Below are 25,898 nucleotides of genomic sequence, written 5' to 3'. Positions count from 1 at the left end.
GGGGTGACATCACTATTACAGGCAATCTGCTCCGTCTCCACATCATTTTTCTCCTCATACATGTCGACACAAACGTACCGACATACAGCACACACACAGGGAATGCTCTGATAGAGGACAGGACCCCACTAGCCCTTTGGGGAGACAGAGGGAGAGTTTGCCAGCACACACCAGAGCGCTATATATATATAGGGATAACCTTATATAAGTGTTTTTCCCCTTATAGCTGCTGTATCTTTAATACTGCGCGTAATTAGTGCCCCCCCTCTCTTTTTTAACCCTTTCTGTAGTGTAGTGACTGCAGCGGAGAGCCAGGGAGCTTCCCTCCAACGGAGCTGTGAGGGAAAATGGCGCCAGTGTGCTGAGGAGATAGGCTCCGCCCCCTTATCGGCGGCCTTATCTCCCGTTTTTCTAAGTATTCTGGCAGGGGTTAAATGCATCCATATAGCCCAGGAGCTATATATGATGCATTTTTTGCCATCCAAGGTGTTTTTATTGCGTCTCAGGGCGCCCCCCCCCAGCGCCCTGCACCCTCAGTGACCGGAGTGTGAAGTGTGCTGAGAGCAATGGCGCACAGCTGCAGTGCTGTGCGCTACCTTGTTGAAGACAGGACGTCTTCTGCCGCCGATTTTCCGGACCTCTTCTGTCTTCTGGCTCTGTAAGGGGGCCGGCGGCGCGGCTCTGGGACCCATCCATGGCTGGGCCTGTGATCGTCCCTCTGGAGCTAATGTCCAGTAGCCTAAGAAGCCCAATCCACTCTGCACGCAGGTGAGTTCGCTTCTTCTCCCCTTAGTCCCTCGATGCAGTGAGCCTGTTGCCAGCAGGTCTCACTGAAAATAAAAAACCTAAAACTAAACTTTTCACTAAGCAGCTCAGGAGAGCCACCTAGTGTGCACCCTTCTCGTTCGGGCACAGAAATCTAACTGAGGCTTGGAGGAGGGTCATAGGGGGAGGAGCCAGTGCACACCAGGTAGTTCTAAAGCTTTACTTTTGTGCCCAGTCTCCTGCGGAGCCGCTATTCCCCCAGTCTCCTGCGGAGCTGCTATTCCCCATGGTCCTTTCGGAGTTCCCAGCATCCACTAGGACGTCAGAGAAATATATGTTTTAAATTAATATTTGGAATGCTATGAAATTATTTACCAGAATGTCCGTTTGATCAGAACTATCAGAATGGAAGTCGAATTTTAAAGCAACTCTTCTTTTCTTCTTTGTTGAGTCTTGAGGATATATAGTGACATTTTCATGTTGTAATGTTTCATACTTTGTTGGAGTCTTTACAGAATATGTCTGAAAATAAATCCAATGCAATGTTTTAAAAAATATATTTAGAAACCTTTAAAGGTGAATATATGAACGCAAATGTCCATTATCAGAAATACATTTTTACAAAATAAAAAAATCTATATATATAAGTATATGCTGTTAATTAGTGTGCATTTTAGTTCATGGCGATTACAGATCGATACATTTAGATCTTTATTTTATGCAAATCATATACAAAATAGTTTATGAAAATTATACTACACAGATTACACAAAAAAGCAATATTTTAAAGTAATTGGTCAAGGTATTAAAACAATCAATTACTGCCTACTGCACAGATTAATATTCATCAATTTGAAATAAATGAAAATTGATTAAAATCAACCTTTAGTAAATATACCTCTTAAACATATACCTGTGTTGGAGTGCAAGTAGTGACAGGACACATATACTGACATATATGATGTACAGCCAGGGCAGAGGGCTCATCTGATGGCATATTTCACCTTGTACTCATCACCTCACCTTCTGCTCATAACCTCATCTTCCCATTTTTTATCTTCCCTTTCCTTCTGCTGTTCCCTTTTATTTCCCTTTTGTTTCACTTTTCTCTTCTGCTCATTCTCCCTTCTCTTTGTTACTGTTATCTTCCCCCTCTGTGTAGGCCAGCTCCCCTTAAATCCACTAGCACATGTGGGGAAGCGGCCACTTCCCACTAAGACATACTTATCTTCTTTCTGGCTACCCCCTTCAGAAAAAGGCAACCAAAAGGGAGATGCGGGGGGAAGCATAAAGCAGTCAAGTTGGCAGTGTGAGGAGTGTGATGGCACGATTCATGTTATCGAATCACATTGTCCTCCTACTTCACTTGATGCGAGAGCAGCACTGGTTGACCGCAAAGGGGCTCTGGGAGACTTGCCTGCATTTACAGGCCCCTGGGATAGGCAAACGAGATGTGTGACGAGAGAGTAGGCAAGTAAGAGCAGAAATGAAGGAAGCACGCAGATGAGGTAGGCAAAACTTTTCTATCAAAGCAATGAGAGTCTCACGAAATGCTTCACTAGCAGCTTACAGTATTCAGGGACACTTCTCACTATTTAAAAATAAATTGTTAAAGCTCTACCAGGAGCGGTACTGCAGACCATTTCCTGGAAATCACTTCACAACTGATGTTGACACAATTTAATGTTAGATGTTCCATAACATTTTATGTATATGTACATCATATGGTTTTACACTACAGATGTGTCCTCTTACATCTTTCCTCTGTGCACTATAAGTCACGTTACACATAACGCATGAGTGCCGTGTGACTCGGTAGCCCCAAGCGTCTTTTTTTGTATATTTTTCTGTGAAAATGCATCTTAGACACAATGTAATGCAATAGGACGCACGAGCAGCTTCTGGTGATTAAAATGTCATGAAGCATGCCTATATTATGTGTGTGACTGGGACTGAATTTGCATACAAAATGCTATGCTACAGCGTTTTCCTGGAAAACACTGTAACATGGCATTTCAAATGCAGATACTGCCGTAACTGAATTATATCTATCCCCCCAACCACCTTCTACCATTTACACCACCATACATTTTTATCCTGTACCCCACATACTTTTTCTCTTGCCCTGCTCTGCCTTCTACCTCCCCTTCTTTCCTGCTTACCTTTCTCTTAAAGTAGTATGTACTGTATATATGTAAGGGAGATTGAGGTGGTTGAAGGCAGGTGTTAGCCACACCCCATGAAACATCCCTGTGTAGACAACAGACCCACAACACGGGTCATGCCCTCCACATCGTTAGGCGCTGGCCACACCCTTGATCATTTTCAGCTTCAGGCCCTTGTAGGCCTTAATATGGAACTGCGTAAGATGTGGCTGTGTCACGTTGCAGCCGCATGCAAAGACCAGCCTGCAAAGGTTCCCCCCGAACACCAAGCTCACACTGTTCCTGGCCTCGAGCTACATATATTACCTGCACTTTTGTGGGAGGCCAGATATGATGGATACAGCAAGCAATCTGTGAATCATAAGTATGAGGCTAATATGTGTAAGGGGCATTACTGTATGTGGCATAATGTGTAACAAGGAACATTATAGTGTGTGGCATATAGTGTTATAAGGGGCATTACTGTGTATGAAGACCCAGAGTATTAGAGCGTAAACTCGTAGAGAGTACTCCAGGACTTCTGGGTCAGGTCACACAGACAGGAGACAGATAAAACAATATATTTATTAAAGATTAACTTACTACAAGCTCTCTACATGAGCTATAGGATAAACACTTTTAAAATTAACCCCAGAACAACAGGTCCCAATAAACACCAGTTTACTGTCAGACTTCCTAACACCCTCCCATACTGTCTTGTCCGGATGCAATATAACTGTGCAGTATCACAGGAGTTTGAAGGAGTATTTGTATAGCAGAGCCAAAAAATCTGCAAATCCCAAAAGAAGTTTGTAATCCAGTAGCCACAATGCTTCCAGGCACAGTCCTCAGCACACTGGTAGGAGCTTAGACTCCGAGACCAGTAGCTTTTAGAAGCAAAATCACACACATCTTGGAGCTCTCTTGCATTTCCTTTTTAAAAAGGTTTCCAATTTCCAAACCAAAGACACTCCTGCAAAGGGTGGTCTTGGGAAAAGGTCATCCTTGATTGGTAGAGATCCCCCCCTGCTTTTTTTCATGCCCCAGTGTCTGACTCAGTATTAGGGGAGAACAATGGGATCTTGATGCAATTAATCCCTTGGTGTTGGGGGATGATAGCCAGTCACTCCCTATCCTTTTAGAGTCATTTGTGACCTCAGAGGGGCTCCAGTTGCTCCCAGCTTCCTGTTCTTAGTGTCTACAAGAAGTGACTGGCCCAGAATAAAACATGACATATGGTCCTGTTTAAGAACAAATGCTGACTGTTCAATTCTGTGCTATATTATTGTCAAAATAGACCTTGGCCAGTCCATTCTGTCACACTGTGTATGCCATAATGTGTTATACTGGGCAGTAAATGTGTGTGGCATTATGTTTTATAAGGGGTATTACTGTGTGGGATAATGTTTTATTAGGGGAATTACTACTGCGCGGAATAATGTTTTATTAAGGGAATTACTACTGCGTGACAAAATGTGTTATAAGGAGCGTTACTACTGTGTGGCGTAATGTGTTATAAGGGCCATTACTACTGCATGGCATAATGCATTATAAGAAGTACTACTAATGCATGGCATAATGTGTTATAAAGGGCACTACTACTGTCTGAATACTATGAATGGGGGGCCCCTACTGTGTGACATACTACAGTATGAATGGGGAGGCCCTAATGTGTGGCATACTATGAATTGGAGATCCAGTATGTTACTATGAATTAGTAGTCCTGCAGTGTGGTTTACCATGAATTAGGGTTCCCACAGTGTGGCTTGCCATGAATTAAGGTTAAAGCAGTGTGGCTTGCTTTGAATTGGGGGTCCTGTAGTGTGGCATGCTTTGAATTGGGGATCCTATTGTATGGCATACTATGAATATGGGGCCCTGCGGTGTGCCATGTTTTGAATTGGAGGCCCTGCTGTGTAGTATACTGTAGGCCTGTTTGGGAGGAGGTGGGCAGGCTCCATCCGGCTCCTGGACTGCTGTCACTGTTTGAATCCAAACTCAGTGTCACACCGCTCAGCACCACCCTAACCTGAGTGCAGGTGTGATTGTGCCATGTCCGCTGCCCGGGTAAGGAGGAGGAGTGTGAGTGTGGCTCCTTCCCACATGTCACTGAGCACTTAATACATCAGTGTACTAGTAATTGTGAGATTACAGTAATTCTGTGTATTATTATTTTCCATCCAAATGTGTTCTCCTTGTGTAGCTTTAGTTTGTGAGATCACACTGGGCCCACATTATGCTGTAGTTCTGGTGTTTACGGCTTATGTTTGTTTATATTCATTCAACCATCATCTGTCTCCTTTCCTGTTGTATGAGTGATGGAAAGGCGGGAGGGGGGATGCCATGAAACCACATCCCTCACAGAGAGACCAAGTACCTTTTCTGGTGCACATCTGCATTACACAGGTATGACCTCCTCAGTGTTTAGCACCCTACCCTACCCTAAAAAGTGTCTACAGCGAACGCTACCTAATTCTCTACAACTGCTAAGCTAGGGCATGGTCAATTTGTGTGTGACCTACTGTACACCAATGAAGTGCCCGCTTTGCCTAACAGAACCAACCACTATGGTTGTGTGTGTTTTAATACAGATAATGATACACTTGTATATTGTGCTAATATTAATTGTATTCAGAAAACAATAGACTAAGAAGTACCTGTAGAAGGGAGTCTATTCAAGAAACCGGATGCTGACACCGATGTGGGCCTGTGTGCTTTAAGTGAGTGTCAGGTCCCATTTTTAGTCCCTGCCTGGCCCTAGACGGTGCCCAAAAAGCTTTACTGTCCCGTCAAAATAAGGATGGATAGGAGGCATTGCTATTAAAATACAACACAGAACTTTGCATAAAACCTAAACAAGTTCAAAGGCAGTGAGACAGAAGTACAGAAATAAATGTTTACCTGTGGAACAGTGTACTTGCTGTTTCTAGATGACATCCATGGAGACGTATCCTTTTTATCTGACTTCCTGCTTGTTTCCAAACAGTAAGACAAGTCTGTCAGCTGTGTTGTTTTGGTGTAAGGTGATGAATTCTTTATATCTCCTACTTTAGTAGTCTGCTTTGAAGTGTCTGTGAAAATAGTCTGAACTTCCTAGGAAATAAAGTTACATGTAACTACGATGTACAGTATGTACTGAAGCATTTGACTAATGAGTAACAAACTGAATTCATTTTCTATTAAGTTCTAAAAAATATTGTTTACCTTGTGCTTCATATTTCTTTTTAAGTACATTTTCTCCTTTATGATGTTGTCCTAGGAAGAATATATATGGATGTGCATTAAAGAAAAAATATAGTAAAAGCGTTAGTAATATTAATTGAAACTTGAAAATCCTATGGGTCATTCCACGTCAAATGTTCCAATTCAAATTACCTTACCATTTACATTTATTATATGTCCACATTTAATACTGTAATATAAAATAGTATAAAATGAACAAATTTTGAATGTGCATCTCTTTTCTCAAGCAGATGTCGACTTGTGAAAGATTCTTATAACAAGAATGCAATGTTTTTTTTGAATGTGGGTTTTGAGACCTGGCAGATTCAACTAAAATGTCTGGGACCGATAACTCAATGATTATACGATTGTGCAGCTATGTTGATTGATTTCTACAGTTAATACTGAGATCTGTCACCTCACATAAGGCAGCAGCCTATCAGTGAAGAGTTACACAAGTCTCTCATTGTATTTCATTGCTGCTTTGCAATCTCCTCACTCAATATATTTTTGCCATCTTTGCAGCTGTAGCATGTATAATGTTGACAATGAAATGGCTGACTGAAAATAGAAGCTATTTGGGTGCAACATTTTTTTCATTTTCTGCTAATGTGCCCTCGATCTGTTACAAACACTAACACATTGTATAACTAGTCAGAAGGGAGATATTTATGTGTGTTTTCTTATAATCCTATTTTTTTTATACCAACAATATTATTGACCTCCGGTTAGCACAGCCCACAATTATAAAAGGAGTTTATCCATGTATTATAAATTGCTATCTTTATCGTCTGTTCGCTTACTTTAATTCCAATATACTGTAACTGAAGGCGGGATGTAATGAAGTCCGAGTTTGGTGGCTGTGGGGAATGCCGGCCGAACTCTGACTTTTTTTAAAAGGGGCAATCATTTAAAAGGCTAAACCATGCCTTGTAAATGATTGTCCCTTTAAAAACCAATAATTGTCTCCTTGGAGTATAATTTTAAATATTATGTATACATTTTTATTTAAAAAAATAAATTCAAATGCAAGCATATATTGTTCATAATATTTTACCTTTTCTTCTTTTTCTTGCTGAAGTTGAATCCTAAGCGTTACTAATTCATTATTTTTATTAGAAAGATCAGTTTCCTTAAGGTAGAAAAGCAACATTGTTATTGCATGCAGTATTTCCACTTATGAAAAGCAAGTAACAATAAAAACACAATTTACAATTTACTGTATATTCATAATTTAATAAACAAAAAAGAAAGGGAATATCCACTGCGCTGCCAAAAGCAGCTGGTAGAGGGGTGTCAAACCCTGATTATTGCAAATATAAGAAAATGAAGAAACTAGCGCTGTTGTTTATCATATATCCTCAATTTAAATCAAAAAATTTAAATTATAAATTAAGATTAAAAATTAATAGTTATAAACAGACGGATAGGTTAAAAATTACCAAAATTTATTATGATGTAAAATATATATAAAAGTGCTCCAATAAGCTTGATTACCACTGTCTCCAGTCGCCACCATTTGGACATATATGGACATATCGTTTATTTGGGACTGATTAATCATACTCCACTTCAGTTTATGGATACCCACTGGATCTAGATGCGGAAACCCTGCTACACAGCAATACAGCACATCTGCCAAGGGACTGCTCAAAAATTATCCTAATCGGGCAATATCCAACTAACTGATTGAGAGTTTACTGTGAAAATACGATAGTCCCATCTCAATGCTTTATTACCATTAGTGGAGACACAAATAGTGAGACAGTGTTATTTGAGCACTTTTTTAACCTATCCGTCTGTTTAGAACTATTCATTTTTCATCTTAATTTATAATTTAAAATTTTTGATTTAAATTGAGGCTATAGGATAAACAACAGCGCTGGTTTCTTCTTTTTCTTGTATTCATAATTTACTACTTATGTGGATATAACAAAAAACAGAAAAAAGGGAAATAAGTACTGCAGATGGAAAAAAGAACAAACTGCTCTAGAAGAGCATAGGACAACAGTGTGGGGTATAGTGGGGTTCTTGGGAGAGGCACAAATTGTTAATAAAATGAAGGTAAATATAAAGTCAGCAACATATAGACTGGAAAGAATCTAGAGACACAATAGCAGAGAGACACAACAATAGTAAACAGTACATGAAGAGACGCAGCTCCTACAGTATGGGCCATAACAAAAAGCTGTAGAAAACATGAGGACAGCATAGAATATACAGCTTATTGTGATCTGTTGGTCTAGTTAATACAAATGAGTAAACACAATGATGACACAGATAACAGGAAATTGCTGTATATTCCAGGCACAGGGCGCTAGTATGATAAACAATAATAAGCAACAATCAAGTAATGTACGAAGTCCATGAGGTTCCTGTCTGTGTGCTTTTATCCCTGGAGAGGTTGTCATATTTAAGAAGCCTATTTACCATTTAGTGGGAATGGCCATTCCATAGAGCATAGTGGAGGCTTTTCTTACTAGAGCATGACAGCAGCATAATGATTTTGTTGAGACAGTCTGAAAAAGTCCTACACTTTCCGTATTGAAGATTAATTGTTTCAAGTGGCATGTACTGTATGTTACCGATCTTGAAGGAATGGCTGCTTTGCAAATACCTGGCCAAATCTTTATTTGCTCTAATGAGATTCATGAGTAAAAACAGCTTTACCTAAGTTTTCTACTATATACATTACTACTGTTGTTTGTGTTGGATATTAGTGTCTTAATTTAAAGTTTTGCTTTGGTTATCATGTCCCTCTCATATTCATTTAGCCTTCACTTTTTAGCTCTTATACCCCCTCCCTCAATTTTTTTTTGTAACATTCAACAAACGCTATTGATGATGAACAAAATTAATACAAAATACAGTGTCAAAAAGGGGGTCTAACCATCACAAATGGGCCCATGATGCAATCTCTACTCTCCTTTAAAACAAATGCTTTCTATTTACACTCCAGGACACCATGGGCCTATTTCAGACCTGATTGGTGCTGTGCATTTTTGCACAGCAGTGATCAGGTCTGAACTGCGCATGCGCTGGTGCCGCAGTGCGCCGGTGCATGCCAGACAGCCGATGGCTGTCTCAACCCTGAGATTGCCACTGCCTGATTGACAAACAGAGGCGGTCGCTGGGTGGAAGGGGGCGGGCTGGCCTTGTTTGGCTGCCGTTTAGGGGACGCGGTCTGGGCAATGCAGGCGTGCCCGGACCATTGGGGGTGCGGGCCACCGCGGCTGCGTGACGTCACACGCAGCCGCTGCGACCCGGGCAGCAATGAGTAGCTCCCTGTCAGCGCGCAAAAGCTGCGCTGGCAGGGAGTTACTCTTCCAGTACAAAAGCATCGCCGCTGTGCGATGCTTTTTTACTTGTGCTGCGGGGCAGGGTCTGACATGCGGGGTGGACTAGTCCTGTGCTAGGCGTTTCCCCGCATGTCAGGGAAGCTGATCGTAGATGTGCTAAATGTAGCACATCTACGATCAGGTCTGAATTAGCCCCCATGTTCTGGATTCTTCTTACAAGTTATTTTTTTTTTACAGCTGAGTGTCTCATTAATTGAGCTTGATGTTGTACTGTCCCAATAAGATAAAACCAGCAACATTCTGGATTCTTTGCCGTGAACTTATTTCTGGCAAGAAAATAATTATTATTGGAAAATTTTGGCTTCAATAAAGTGAAGACATTTATCTTCACTACTTCCTTTAAAAAACAATTCTTACAACAAAATCTACAATATTTTCAAACAGCGAGGCTGGGATAATTAATAAAGACTGAGGGGAAACTTGTATTACCATGGCTTGATAGGTCAATTTGAAGCTAGTTGCTGTAAAAAAATGGAGTGTACAAGCACATACACTATCTGACAATATTAAAACTGAGATGCGCAAATGATAGGCATTGAAATTACCAATAGTTTACCTCTTAGAGCTCTTATTTATAGAAGCAAATAAATTATCTGACAACAGTTTTCTCAAAGAGTGTACAGCTAAAGTTGTAATTTAAATTCTCCTGTAGGTGACTTTGATTTTTTTTCTCACCATTGAAGTTCTTTTAGAATATATTTCATGTTCTCTTGCTCTGAATTGATCTAATTCTGCATCCTTTTCTTCAACTATTTTATCATACTGGTTCTAGCAGAAAACAAAACATGTTTTAGTGTTTGATATAAACATCTGCTTTTTCTCATCTCTATTTTTCGTATACCAGTTTGACCTTCGCACCTCTAATCAATCTGCAAATAACTATCTTCCTACAGTATTTCTGATTTCTGTATATTTTCTTAGAATTCTGTTTACTTTCTACTCTTCACCTCACTACTGTATATGCCACATTATTTTATTTGATAATTTTGCCTACTTTATGTCATTTGTATGTGTGGAATCCTCATTTTTTTGCTTCTAAACAAAAATGAAGTGCCCAATATTTAAATTAATTGAAAATATGACATTCCCAGATTCAAAACCCGATATGGGCCCTCATTCCGAGTTGTTCGCTCATTCTTTTTCATCGCATCGCAGCGATTTTCCGCAAACTGCGCATGCGCAATGTTCGCACTGCGGCTGCGCCAAGTAAATTTGCTAAGAAGTTTGGTATTTTACTCATGGCATTACGAGGTTTTTTCTTCGTTCTGGTGATCGTTGTGTGATTGACAGGAAGTGGGTGTTTCTGGGCGGAAACTGGCCGTTTTATGGGAGTGTGTGAAAAAACGCTGCAGTTTCTGGGAAAAACGTGGGAGTGGCTGAAGAAACGGGGGAGTGTCTGGGCGAACGCTGGGTGTGTTTGTGACATCAAACCAGGAACGAAACTGACTGAACTGATCACAGTGGCAGAGTAAGTGTCGAGCTACTCAGAAACTGCTTAGAAATTTCTATACGCAATTTTGAGAATCTTTCGTTCGCAATTTTGCTAAGCTAAGATTCACTCCCAGTAGGCGGCGGCTTAGCGTGTGCAATGCTGCTAAAAGCAGCTTGCGAGCGAACAACTCGGAAAGAGGGCCATACCTCTTATACAGTCAGCTTGATGTGAATTATGTACTTTCTAACAATACATGCTGTTTTTAGTGGAATCACTTATGTCGAACTGGATTTGGTTTGGCAATAGCAGTCTAACGAGCCCCTGCCTTCACCATGGCCCCTGCAAGGAGGATTGTAATTAGGTACTATTTGATGCCTCCAGATGTGACCTGCTATGAAGGGATTGGCCAATAAACAGATCACTAGAGAAAACATCACAATAAGCAAGGTTATAATCAAACAGAGTAGAATCAGATAAATAGAAAGCAGGCAGAAGGAAAGTCAGGAACAGGCTGGGTCAGATAAACAGGACATTGTTTGAATCCTTTGCTAGAAAGTAGATTTGTTATAAAGTCAATGGACATGTGGGTACAGGGCTTGTCTGGCATTGGAGGAGGTAATGGACCAAGCAAACAATGTGCAAACATTCAGAGGTGTAGAGATAAAAGCCTTTCTAAGGATGCAAAAGCCTTTAATGGCCTCTGTCGATTAAACTGTGCCTTGATATTGGGGTTCTTCAACAAAAAGGCAGTATCTAGGGCTACTACTTAATTACACTGCTCTAAAAAATAAAGGGAACACTTAAACAACACAATGTAACTCCAAGTCAATCACACGTCTGTGAAATCAAACTGTCCACTTAGGAAGCAACACTGATTGGCAATCAATTTCACATGCTGTTGTGCAAATAGAGTAGACAACAGGTGGAAATTATAGGCAATTAGCAAGACACCCCCAATAAAGGAGTTGTTCTGCAGGTGGTGACCACAGACCACTTCTCAGCTCCTATGCTTTCTGGCTGATGTTTTGGTCACTTTTGAAAGCTGGCGGTGCTTTCACTCTAGTGGTAGCATGAGACGGAGTCTACAACCCACACAAGTGGCTCAGGTAGTGCAGCTCATCCAGGATGGCACATCAATGCAAGCTGTGGCAAGAAGGTTTGCTGTGTCTGTCAGCGTAGTGTCCAGAGCATGGAGGCGCTACCAGGAGACAGGCCAGTACATCAGGAGACGTGGAGGAGGCCGTAGGAGGGCAACAACCCAGCAGCAGGACCGCTACCTCCACCTTTGTGCAAGGAGGAACAGGAGGAGCACTGCCAGAGCCCTGCAAAATGACCTCCAGCAAGCCACAAATGTGCATGTGTCTACTCAAATGTTCATAAACAGACTCCATGAGGGTGGTACGAGGGCCCGACGTTCACAGGTGGGGGTTGTGCTTACAGCCCAACACCGTGCAGGACGTTTGGCATTTGCCAGAGAACACCAAGATTGGCAAACTCGCCACTGGCACCCTGTGCTCTTCACAGATGAAAGCAGGTTCTCACTGAGCACTTTGTGACAGACGTGACAGAGTCTGGAGACGCCAAGGAGAACGTTCTGCTGCCTACAACATCCTCCAGCATGACCGGTTTGGCAGTGGGTCAGTAATGGTGTGGGGTGGCATTTCTTTGGGGGCCGCACAGCCCTCCATGTGCTCGCCAGAGGTAGCCTGACTGCCATTAGGTACTGAGATGAGATCCTCAGACCGCTTGTGAGACCATATGCTGGAGCGGTTGGCCCTGGGTTCCTCCTAATGCAAGACAATGCTAGACCTCATGTGGCTGGAGTGTGTCAGCAGTTCCTGCAAGACGAAGGCATTGATGCTATGGACTGGCCCGCCCGTTCCCCAGACCTGAATCCAACTGAGCACATCTGGGACATTATGTCTCGCTCCATCCACCAACGCCACGTTGCACCACAGACTGTCCAGGAGTTGGCGGATGCTTTAGTCCAGGTCTGGGAGGAGATCCCTCAGGAGACCATCCGCCACCTCATCAGGAGCATGCCCAGGCGTTGTAGGGAGGTCATACAGGCACATGGAGGCCACACACACTACTGAGCCTCATTTTGACTTGTTTTAAGGACTTACATCAAAGTTGGATCAGCCTGTAGTGTGTTTTTCCACTTTAATTTTGAGTGTGACTCCAAATCCAGACCTCCATGGGTTAATAAATTTAAATTTTATAAATTAATAAAATTAAATAAGGTCTCTAGGAAATAAAAGTACAGAGCTGAAAAACCTACAGTAGATAACAGGCTTGACCAGAAAGTGAGAAAATAATGTGAGCGACCTTTGCATTCTGTGTAAGGAAAGCTCCCAGGTACTAGTTCAAACTATATCACACATTGGTAAAGGATTTTTCTATAGGCCTTGCCATCATTTTTAGACAGAAGAAGGATCCAAATATGAGATTGTGCAGCAGTAACTGCAATAGTCTGTGCAGAAGCAACAGGAGGAGCTAGCTTGTCCAATGTGCCTTGCAGTATAGCTATACACCAAAAGAGACTTTAAAGAAATTTAACTATCTTGTCCTTACTGACTTCATGCTTTTCCACACTGCCAAATAGATGCTGCTTAAATCCTAAAAGAAGGGATTATCAACCTAATCCTTGGCTAGAGTATATTGTCATAAATGAGACTGTGTCTAGAGTATTCACTTATGTCATCATGAATATGTGCTAGCTGTAGAAGAGACACAGAATATAAAAATAATCTTCTCCAGGGACCCCCAAAAGGAGGCTTGGGCTCCTCTACTAGTCAGTTCGCATAACAAGCCTGCTGGCTTACATTACGATGACAGACTTTTACAGTGCTATTCGGCAAGTCATGACTAATACATTTGCAGACTAGCTATGGAGGGGTCCGTTATGTAATACTGGCGATCAGGAGACTGATGCTGGAATCCCGACAGCTGGAATCCCGGTGGCGAGCGCAGTGAGTCCCCTCATGGGCTTGCTGTGCTTGCCACGTTTCGGGCCCGGTGGCGAGCTTTGCTCGACACACTATTATATACCCCCTCGGGAGGTGGCGTGGACCAGCACCTGAGTGGGAACTAGGGGCTTTGGTCAGTAATCCGACCGGCAGCATTTTACCAGCTGTTGGGATTCCAGTGTCAGTCTCCTGACCACCGGGATCCCGACAGATGGTAAATTAACTGCATCCCTTATGGAGATCACCAGAAGAAACAACAAGGCTAGCTTGGTCAGAACCAAACTGAGCAAAATCAGAACCAATAACAACAAGAGAAATGTCAAGAACAGGTCTGGTCAGATACACAGTATCAGAACAGGATACAAGATACGGGAATGCTCAAGAACAGATAGTGAGCCTAATACTCTGCTCAGAGCAACTGTCATGTGACTACCCTTTTAAATTCTCCACACAACCGGGCCACACCTATATGTGAACAGACACCAGGCAACATCAGGTGCAGGAATAAGGAAGTTCCACAAGTGACAGTAAGTGATTACAGTGCACCAGAGGCAGCAGTGCCTCAGATACTTACAATTTTAGATTTATTTTTGAAGAGTTACTGGTCAGTTTTGTAAGCATTTGCAAGCATTTCTACTGTTTAAGGTCTACAACATTAGCTATTCTAATGTGATATGTGCCGACAGAAGATAGATTATTGTGGTGAGCAAAAAATATTAAGTTTTATTAAGTTGAGTAATTACATGACATGAATGTCACAAAAGCCTAAAGCATTTATGACCCAGGAAAGGAGGGACACAGTTGTATAAATAATTATTCTCTAGAATGGCATACAGTATGTGTTGCTTGCTGTACATTGCAATTAAGCTTTGTACCTTTTACATTTTTTAAATCAGCAATAAATGTATGCTTTAATTTTAATGTACAATTCAGGTCAAAATACAGGTGTCGAGAATCATTAAAAATGTATGAATTCACATCTTTATGTTTTTAGTTACCTTATGTTTTTCCATCAAGGCCACCATTTCTGCTATCTTGTGTTGACATCTTATATCAGTTTCTTTTTGTAGCTTTATTGCTTCTTCAGATGCAAACTTTAATCTTTCCACCTAAAAATAGAAACATCACATACTGTATAATAACATTTAGAAAGTATTCTATAGAATAATAAGCAGTCCTCATACAGATGTGTCCTCATACATCTAGCCTCAATAAACCATGCAGCAGGAGACGTTGAATAAGGACATTTATATGGACATCTATACCATAATTTTTCCACATTAAATGCCAATCTAGTATATAGACATAGAACGTAGAACACTCTAGTATGTGAACTTTCCATAAACTCCCATCATAGTACCCTAGAGTGCACCAACTTGTGTTTGCATTACTTGTAAATAGGAGGTTGAGACACTAGCTGACTGGAGCAGCTAAGGGTACATACATATATATCTCAGAGTGCTTTATTCACGTATATATTGTATCCATATATATATACACTTCACCCTTTCTCCCTGACCCAAACTCACAATACATTCCAGTAACCACCAGAACTCCTGAACCATCTATGCCGATCCCAGCCTCCTACTCTATTACCCTCAACATGCCTTACTCTAACACCCCCTACTCTCGCTCATTTATCATTTGACCCAATGTAACAGGGTGCCAGGGGTTGCAATATATTGTACTAGCACCGACTGATTGCCACTTCCAAATCAGGGAAAGCTTGAGTCCGATATTCAAGTTTCACTAATCAGGTGAAACTGACACAGAGATTTGAAAATGGCCCTGCTGTGGAGGCAGTTCTGGCTCCAAACAGGTCTGCGCATCCTCGTACCAGCTTATATAATTTAATGCAAGGGCCGTGGTTGGCAGCTCAATGGCAAAGGTAGATAGAATAAAAGAGAAGATAAAGGATGCAATGCCAAAAGAAGCAGGAAAATACAGAAGAAAAAGCTGGAGAAGCATCCCTAGGACAGCAGTGGCCACTCATGCAAAACAACTTATACAAACCACCACCCAGAATGGGACAAAAGATGGGAGAAGCCTTGAGGCAGCAGAAGTCATTTATACTATATGCGTACATACTGAGTACAATTCTGCTATCATGTTTCTCAATCTATACTGTGTTTCTGTATGTATAAAATCAAGATTCATGCGCACTTGCAGAACAAAAACATCACTCTACTCTGTTTGACCTCTTCACTGCTTCCGACCAGAAACAGCCCCTTTGTGTCTATTTGTAATCTATAACATACAGCAACTTGAACTTGCAGGAAAATCGCTGGAATCGTGGCAGTTTTACAAAATCTGAGGCAATTACATACCTCATTGTATGGGAAAATATGAAAATCTCAATCCAACAAACATTTATTTTATAAATATGATAGCATTTTCTCAATTACATTTTTATTGAAGCTTCAAAAATGGGAAGGTGGGGAGTGGGGTACAAAAGGAGGAAAAGGGTGGTGAGGGGGTAATAAATATACATAGTACAAAAGTGGGGGGGAATGTACACAATAACCATCATAGTAATAGTAGCAATAAGGCGGTCCATAGTGAAAATAAACCATTTGGATAAACAGACCAACACATGCAAAGGTATATAGAGCAGAGCCCAGTCCATTATTGATATAACACAAAATCATATTGAGACCTGGCTTAGAGAAGAGAGACACAAGTCATCAATGGGTTGATTCAAAAACAAAAATCACAACTAAATTATAATAACAAGGACTCACAAATAAATCAACCTTAGTCTGAGTAGATTCGTAGTTAGGCGAGTTTAGCTCCAAGCTGACCATTTTGCCCTCAAGTTAGTTGTCAGGTATAAAAAAGAAGAGCCTGCAGTTTCAAATTCAAAATGGGACTGAACTACGCTTTCAACAGCGGTTATAGTGGGAACTGTGGGTGAGCACCAATTTTTCCGCTAGGAGGAGTTTTGTGGAAACAAGTATATGGCCTAGGACATAGCGAATCTCAGGGGGGATTTTGCATGGAAACAAGTGAAAATAAGATTTTACACTTACCGGTAAATCTATTTCTTGTAGTCCGTAGAGGATGCTGGGACTCGTAAGGACCATGGGGAATAGACGGGCTCCGCAGGAGACATGGGCACTTTAAGAAAGACTTTAGACTCTGGGTGTGCACTGGCTCCTCCCTCTATGCCCCTCCTCCAGACCTCAGTTAGAGAAACTGTGCCCAGAGGAGATGGACAGTACGAGGAAAGGATTTTTGTTAATCCAAGGGCAAGATTCATACCAGCCACACCAATCACACCGTATAACTTGTGATAAACTACCCAGTTAACAGTATGAACAAACAACATAGTCTCGGTCCAAACCGATGAACTATAATATAACCCTTATGTAAGCAATAACTATATACAAGTCTTGCAGAAGAAGTCCGCACTTGGGACGGGCGCCCAGCATCCTCTACGGACTACGAGAAATAGATTTACCGGTAAGTGTAAAATCGTATTTTCTCTAACGTCCTAGAGGATGCTAGGACTCCGTAAGGACCATGGGGATTATACCAAAGCTCCCAAACGGGCGGGAGAGTGCGGATGACTCTGCAGCACCGATTGAGAAAACAGGAGGTCCTCCTCAGCTAGGGTATCAAACTTATAGAACCTTGCAAAGGTGTTTGATCCCGACCAAGTAACTGCTCGGCACAACTGTAATGCCGAGACCCCTTGGGCAGCCGCCCAAGAAGAGCCCACCTTCCTAGTGGAATGGGCCTTAACCGATTTTGGCAATGGCAATCCTGCCGAAGAATGTGCTTGCTGAATCGTGTTACAGATCCAGCGAGCAATAGTCTGCTTTGAAGCAGGTGCGCCAACCTTATTGGCTGCATACAGGATAAACAGCGCCTCTGTCTTCCTGACCCTAGCTGTTCTGGCCACATAAATCTTCAAAGCCCTGACCACATCAAGTGACTCGGAATCCTCCAAGTCTCGCGTAGCCACAGGCACGACAATAGGTTGGTTCATATGAAAAGATGAGACCACTTTAGGCAGGAATTGAGGACGAGTTCTCAATTCTGCCCTATCCACGTGAAAAACCAGATAGGGACTTTTATATGACAAAGCCGCTAATTCCGAAACACGCCTTGCTGAAGCTAAGGCCAACAACATGACCACCTTCCAAGTGAGATATTTAAACTCCACTGTTTTGAATGGTTCAAACCAAGGTGACTTGAGGAAACTTAATACCACGTTAAGATCCCAAGGCGCCACCGGAGGTATAAAAGGAGGCTGAATATGCAGCACTCCCTTCACAAATGTCTGTACTTCAGGAAGCGAAGCCAATTCTTTTTGAAAGAAAATGGACAAGGCCGAAATTTGAACCTTTATGGATCCTAATTTTAGGCCCAAATTCACTCCTGTTTGAAGGAAGTGAAGTAAACGGCCCAAATGGAACTCCCCCGTAGGAGCAGTCCTGGCCTCACACCAAGAAACATATTTTCGCCATATGCGGTGATAAAGTTTCGATGTCACGTCCTTCCTAGCCTTAATCAGGGTAGGAATCACCTCCTCCGATATACCTTTTTCCGCTAGGATCTGGCGTTCAACCGCCATGCCGTCAAACGCAGCCGCGGTAAGTCTGGGAACAGACAGGGCCCCTGTTGCAGCAGTTCCTGCCTTAGAGGAAGAGGCCACGGATCTTCTGTGAGAAACTCTTGAAGATCCGGATACCAAGTCCTTCGTGGCCAATCTGGAACAATGAGGATTGTTCTCACTCTTCTTTGCCGTATTATTCTCAACACCTTGGGTATGAGAGGCAAAGGAGGGAACACATAGACCGATCTGAACACCCATGGTGTCACCAGAGCATCTACAGCTACCGCCTGAGGGTCTCTTGACCTGGCGCAATATCGCTTTAGCTTTTTGTTGAGACGGGACGCCATCATGTCTATCTGAGGCAGTCCCCACCCACCCGCGATCTGTGTGAAGACTTCGTGATGAAGTCCCCACTCTCCCGGGATGAACACTGCCGACAGTGCGCTTACATGATTCTCCGCCCAGCGAAGAATCCTGGTTGCTTCTGCCATGGCCACTCTGCTCCTTGTGCCGCCTTGGCGGTTTACATGAGCCACTGCTGTGACATTGTCCGAATGAATCAGAACCGGTTTGTCCCGAAGTAATGCCTCCGCTTGATGTAGGCCGTTGTATATGGCCCTCAACTCCAGGACGATGATGTGGAGACAAGTCTCTAGAGTTGATCAGAGACCATGGAAATTTCTTCCCAGTGTGACTGCTCCCCAACCTCGGAGGCTTGCGTCCATGGTCACCAGGATCCAGTCCTGAATGCCGAACCTGCGGCCTTCAAGGAGGTGAGCACTGTGCAGCCACCACAGGAGAGATATCCTGGCTCTGGGAGACATGGTGATCCTTTGATGCATTTGTAAATGAGACCCGGACCATTTGTCCAGTAGGTCCCATTGAAAAGTCCTCGCATGGACCCTGCCAAAGGGGATGGCCTCGTACGATGCCACCATCTTCCCCAGGACAAGTGTGCAATGAAGCACTGAAACCTTTTTTTGGCTGTAATAGGTTCCTGACCAGAGTTATGAGCTCCTGAGCCTTTTCCATCGGAAGAAAAACCTTTTTCTGTTCTGTGTCCAGAATCAGGCCCAAAAAGGTCAGACGCGTTGTAGGAACCAGCTGGCACTTCGGAATATTGAGAATCCAGCCGTGCTGTTGCAACGTCCTCACAGACAGTGACACGCTGTCCAGTAACTTCTCTCGAGATCTCGCCTTTATGAGGAGATCGTCCAAGTATGGGATAATTGTGACACCCTGCTTGCACAGGAGCACCATCATTTCCGCCATTACCTTGGTGAAAATTCTCGGGGCCGTGGAAAGCCCAAACGGCAACGTCTGAAATTGGTAATGACAGTCTTGTACCGTAAATCTCAGGAACGCCTGGTAAGGAAGAAAAATCGGAAGATGAAGGTAAGCATCCTTTATGTCCAGGAAAACCATCCAATCCCCCCTCTCCAGGCTGGCGATGACCGCTCTGAGCGATTCCATCTTGAACATGTACTTTTTCAAGTACAGGTTCAGGGATTTCAGATTCAAAATGGGTCTGACCGAACCGTCCGGTTTCGGAACCGCAAACAGGGTTGAGTAATACCCCTTTCCTTGCTGGAGAAGAGGAACCTTGACTATCACCTGTTGCAGATACAATTTTGGAATTGCAGTTAACACTAACTCCCTTTCTGACGGAGAAGCTGGCAGAGCCGATTTGAAAAACTGGTGAGGAGGCATCTCTTCGAATTCCAGCCTGTATCCCTGAGAAACAATCTCTATTGCCCAGGGATCCACCTGTGAGTGAACCCAGACGTGGCTGAAAAATCAAAGATGTGCCCCCACTTGAGCTGACCCCCCCAGGGAAGCCCCAGTGTCATGCGGTGGATTTTGCCGACGTAGGGGAGGACTTCTGCTCCTGGGAACTAGCTGTGTGCAGCTTTTTTCCCTTGCCTTTACCTCTGGCAAGAAAGGACGATCCCCGTACCTTTTTGCTTTTATTTGAACGAAAGGACTGCATTTTGGAATGAGGTGCCTTCTTAGTATGTTGTGGGGGAACATAAGGTAAAAAATTCGATTTACCAGCCGTAGCAGTAGAGACAAGGTCCGAGAGGCCTTCTCCAAACAACTCCTCCCCCTTGTAAGGCAACGACTCCATATGCCGCTTTGAGTCGGCAACCCCCATCCACTGTCGGGTCCACAGGAGTCGCCTAGCAGAAATAGACATAGCATTTATTCTGGAGCTTAGTAAACAAATGTCTCTTTGAGCATCCCTCATATATAACGCAGCATCCTTGATATGCTCTAGGGTCATTAGAATGGTATCCTTATCTAGGGTCTCAATCTCCGTAGACAAGGAATCTGTCCATGCTGCGACAGCACTACAAACCCAGGCCGATGCCATAGCCGGCCTAACAATAGTACCAGAATGTGTGTAAATGTACTTCATGGTAACTTCCTGCTTACGATCTGCAGGATCCTTGAGGGTAGCAGTATCCTGGGAAGGCAGTGCCACCTTCTTGGATAAGCGTGTCAACGCCTTGTCTACTTTAGGCGAAGATTCCCATCGCATCCTGTCCTTTTGTGGGAAGGGATACGCCATAAGAATCCTTTTGGGAACTTGTAGTCTCCTGTCTGAAGATTCCCAAGCCTTTTCGCACAATTTGCTTAGCTCAAATGAGGACGGAAAGGTGATCTCAGGCTTTTTCTCTTTATACATGTGTACCCTCGTGTCAGGGACAGGGGGTTCCTCAGTAATATGCAAAACCTCTTTAATAGCAATGATCATGTAACAAATACCTTTAGCCACTTTTGGCTGTAATTTTGCATCCTCATAGTCGACACTGGAATCTGAATCCGTGTCGGTATCTGTGTCAGTGATCTGGGATAATGTGCGTTTCTGAGACCCAGAAGGTCCCGCTGCCACTGGGACAGGCATGGTCTGACTACCTGACTGATCCCTAGCCTCAGTCTTGTCTAATCTCCTATGCAATAAATTTACATTAGCATTCAAGACATTCCACATATCCATCCAGTCCGGTGTCGGAGTTGCCGACGGTGACCTGACATTCATGCACTCCCCCTCCTCCTTAGGCGAGCCTTTATCATCAAACATGTTGACACACGCGTACCGACACACTCCACACACACAAGGAAACTCTTTTCTGAAGACAGGTTCCCCTTTAGGACCTTTGGAGAGACAGAGAAAGAGTATCCCAGCACACACCCCAGCGCTATATGACCCCGGAGAAAAACACAGAATGTTTACCCAGTAGCGCTGCTGTAATGTATAATAGCCAATTATGTGCCCCCCCCTCTACTTTAAAAACCGTGTGTCAAGCAGGGGAGAGTCCGGGGAGCTTCCTCTCAGCGGTGCTGTGGAGAGAAAATGGCGCTGGTGAGGGCTGAGGGAGAAGCCTCGCCCCCTCGGCGGCGGGCTTCTATCCCGCTCAAACTTTCATTGCTGCCCAGGGCGCCCCCCCTGCGCCCTGCACCCTTACAGTGACACGAGTGTGTGAGGTGTATGGGAGCAATGGCGCACAGCTGCAGTGCTGTGCGTTACCTCAGTGAAGCACCCGAAAGGCTTCTGCTGCCTCAGAGTCTTCTTTCTTTTTTTCTTCCGGCTCTGTGAAGAGAACGGCGGCGCGGCTCTGGGATGAACGCCCAGGACGAACCTGTGTTCCACTCCCTCTGGAGCTAATGGTGTCCAGTAGCCGAGAAGCAGAGCCTATCATTTAAGTAGGTCTGCTCCTCTCTCCTCAGTCCCTCGATGCAGGGAGTCTGTTGCCAGCAGTGCTCCCTGAAAATAAGAAAAAAACCTAGCAAATATGCTTTCTTAGCAGGAAACTCAGGAGAGCTCCCTGCAGTGCACCCATCTCTTCTGGGCACAGTCTAAAAACTGAGGTCTGGAGGAGGGGCATAGAGGGAGGAGCCAGTGCACACCTAGAGTCTAAAGTCTTTCTTAAAGTGCCCATGTCTCCTGCGGAGCCCGTCTATTCCCCATGGTCCTTACGGAGTCCCAGCATCCTCTAGGACGTTAGAGAAATATCGCTAGCTTTGGTTGTGGAGTAACCGGACTTCCCACAATTTTAGATATGATGGTAAATACCAGAGTCCAGAGATTAACAATTGTGGGACAGGAGAAAAAACTGTGCATAAGCGTTCCCACATTGCCACAATTCCGCCAGCACCTATTAGATGTAGTAGGCCATATAGTATATAATAGAGCAAGGGTCAGATATTGTCGGTGTAGAAACTTATAGAATTGCTCAATGTGTGACATGCATTTGAACAGGTGAAAGCACGTGTGATTAATAACGTGCCATTCGTACTCCGGCAATAAGCATGCTAGGTCGGAATCCCATTTAACTTGATATGCAAGTTTTGTGGGTTTTTGGGGGCAATTCAGGAGCGAATACCATCGGGAGCTGTTGCCTGTAGTATCCACTCTGGTTATCAAATTATGAATGTACTGAGGAATCGATATCACTTTATAGGGAGATTGCGGTACACTGTAAAGCCAGTGCCTCAACTGGAGAAATTAATCAAAATCTCTGGTGGGAAGAGAGAATTTAGATTGAATATGAGTGTATGAGTGAATGACATTAAGATGCTGCCTCCGTTCACCCTCTCAAGTCTATGATCCTTGGAAAGTCCAGGAGTCAAGTGAGAGATCTGATATTAAGCACCCTAAGCCTGTTAAGGAGAGTTCCAAAGAAGCAAGTGATATCTCTGGTATCCTGGACAGCAGAACCAGCCAAGCTTTATGAGTAGATTGAACCACAGTTGAGCGCATAGTGATATTCAATCCCTCTGTTGTGGGTAGCCATAAAATGTTGGCTATGGGAAAAGAGGAGAGAATGCTCCGTTCCTGTAAGTACCATGTCTTAGGATTGTCTGACGTATACTATGCACCTAATGGGGATAAGATACAAGCTACCTGGTATAGTTGCAGATCAGGGAAAGCTAGACCTCCTTCTGATTTTGGAAGAGACAATGTTCTTCAAGCTAGTCTAGGGTTTTTTACCTTTCCATACATATTTTATAAATTCAGCGTGAAATTTGGCCAGCAGGGGTTTGGGCAACAGAATAGGAATAGTTCTGAACAGGTATAACAATTTGGGGGAGTAGGATCATTTTCAATGCCGCAATACGGCCCATCCAAGACATGTTTTGCATCATCCAGTCGTTTGTCATAAGGGTGAGTTTGTTCAGTAAGGGAGGAAAATTGCAAGAAACAAGGTCAGAGACTGTCGGGGTGATCTGAATACCCAAGTACTTTAGGCTTCTATGCTGCCAGGCATAATCATAATTTGCTTTTAACGTGTCCAGTAGATGAGGGGGTAAATTAATTGGGAGGGCCTCCGTTTTAGAGCTATTCAGTTTATAGAAAGAAACGGAGGAATATTCTTCTAATACCATATGCAACCCCAGAAGAGAGGGAGTCGGGTCAGTGATAGTAAGCAGAACATTGACGGCAAAAAGGCACACTTTATATGGACGGCCATACAAAACAGGTCCACATATATCGGGGTTAATTCAAATGGATTCGGCCAGTGGTTCTATTGCTAGAACAAAAACTAGAGGTGATAAAGGGCAGCCTTGGCGAGTACCATTCATAATTTTAAAGGTAGATAATAGCATACCGTTAACAAAGATTCTAGCTGACGGGTTGGAGTAAAGGGCAGTAATGGAGGACAAGGCTCTTCCCACTATTCCAAACTTATGCAAGACAGCTTGTAGGTATCCCCAGTGTAGCCTGTCAAATGCCTTCTCTGCATCTAGCGAAAGTAGCAAAAGTGGAGCGGTCGATGAGGAGAAGGCATCTAGGATGTTACTAATCCTCCTAGTATTATCAGGGGACTGTCTGCCTTGAACAAACCCCACCTGGTTCTGATTGATATGGGATGGGAGAAGTGGATTAAGCCTATTTGCTATAAGTTTGGCATAAATTTTTACATCGGAGTTTAAAAGGGCGATTGGGCGATAATTAGTCATAATCAATGGGTTTTTACCCGGTTTAGGGAATGCTAATATCCCGGGCCTCCAGTTTTTCAGTTAAAACAGGAGCTAGAACAGGAACCAGGACATCGCTAAAACATTTATAAAAGTTGCCAGTGAATCAATCAGGACCGGGCTCTTTATCTTCTTGGAGGCATGCAAAGACCTTCTTAATTTCTTTAGGTGCCCAAGGACGATCTAGAGTCTGAAGACTTACTGGGTCTAGGGAGGGAAGATTAACGTCCTTCAGAAAGTTCACCCGTTCCCTCGCCAATTTCCCCCCCAAATTTCCTGGCTAGCATTCTGCCCAGTCTGTCTTCCCGGACATAAAATTACTGTTTAAGTTTAAAAAGGTTTTGGTGAACTTCCCTCAGTGTCAGCACATTCCACGTCTCCGTAGTTTTGAGGAGCTCTATATACACTGTCTCATTAGAGGGAGAGGATTTAACTTTACGGTCCAAATCTACTAAGCGAGCCTCAACATCTTTCTGATGGTTATATAGTTTTTTACGATGTTGTGCAGCCATTTGAGTGATAGAACCTCTCTCCACTGCTTTTGAGGGACACCAAATATTAAACAAGGATGTATCGGGTGGGTCATTTGTTTCAAAATACGCAGTCAGTGACTGGAAGATGGCGGTCCTAGCCTACAAATCAGATAGAAGGTACTCGCCAACGCACCAGGACCTAGGGGGAATCTTTAGGGAGTTTAAATCCCACCGGAGACACAAGCAGAGTGGTCAGACCATGAGACTGGCAGAATAGAAGCCTCACCTGCTGGAGTGTCCATTTATCCGAGATGGCCAGATCAATTCTAGAAAAGTATCCGTAGACCGGGGAGTAAAAGGAGTAATCTGTACAATTAAGATTCCTTGCCCTCCAAATATCTTAGAGGTCATATTCGGCCATAATGCGGCTGAATGTGTGAGAGTGGTCACTGCCAGAAAGAGCCTTTAGGAGCGATGAGTAGAGGAGCTAAATGGGAATCTGGCACCACATTAAAATCTTCTTTTGTCTCTTTGAGAGCGACTATATGGGCTTTGATTTTAGCAAAGTAGCACAATGCAAGCCTACGCTTGTTAAGCGAATTTAAACCTTTGACACTCAAGGTGACTATATTAACCATTTGGTATTACAAAATGAAGGCTATAAAGTAACACGGGCCACAAAGCATTACATCGATGTAAATGTAAATTTGTGTATCATGAGAGGCAAAAGAGATAACATTGAATATTTAGAATCACATAGGTGAGACATCGCATAGTGTGTACCAGGCAATGGAAAATATAAAACATGAAGCAAAAGAAACTGTATGAACCTGTCTGTCTATATAGAGCTTGGCATAGATCCGATAAATGTGAAAAGAGACAAGAAGGAGAGAAAGAAAAGACAGAAAAACAAAACAGGACAACACATGGGTGCTACAAAAGTAGCGGCCACCCCATCACTCCATGATGAGCTGCACCTTGAACGTAG

At 43.3% G+C, this 25,898-nt stretch overlaps 1 protein-coding gene across 1 annotated transcript in view; it reads right to left on the bottom strand.

Annotated features, from left to right (window-relative positions):
- Positions 1-25,898, bottom strand: part of SYCP1 (synaptonemal complex protein 1) — a 1,049,791-nt gene that overhangs the window by 50,077 nt on the left and 973,816 nt on the right. The window contains exons 27-32 of the mRNA XM_063955446.1: positions 14,890-15,000; positions 10,166-10,258; positions 7,189-7,263; positions 6,114-6,164; positions 5,811-6,002; positions 1,141-1,287 (exon numbers count right to left, since the gene is read on the bottom strand). Coding sequence (XP_063811516.1) covers positions 1,141-1,287; positions 5,811-6,002; positions 6,114-6,164; positions 7,189-7,263; positions 10,166-10,258; positions 14,890-15,000 — 669 coding nt within the window. The remainder of the gene's footprint in view (positions 1-1,140; positions 1,288-5,810; positions 6,003-6,113; positions 6,165-7,188; positions 7,264-10,165; positions 10,259-14,889; positions 15,001-25,898) is intronic.

This window comes from Pseudophryne corroboree, chromosome 2 (genome assembly GCF_028390025.1).
Source record: "Pseudophryne corroboree isolate aPseCor3 chromosome 2, aPseCor3.hap2, whole genome shotgun sequence".
Lineage (NCBI taxonomy): Eukaryota > Metazoa > Chordata > Amphibia > Anura > Myobatrachidae > Pseudophryne > Pseudophryne corroboree.
The sequence above is the reverse complement of the archived record's forward strand: the minus strand, read 5'-3'. Positions and strand labels throughout refer to the sequence as shown.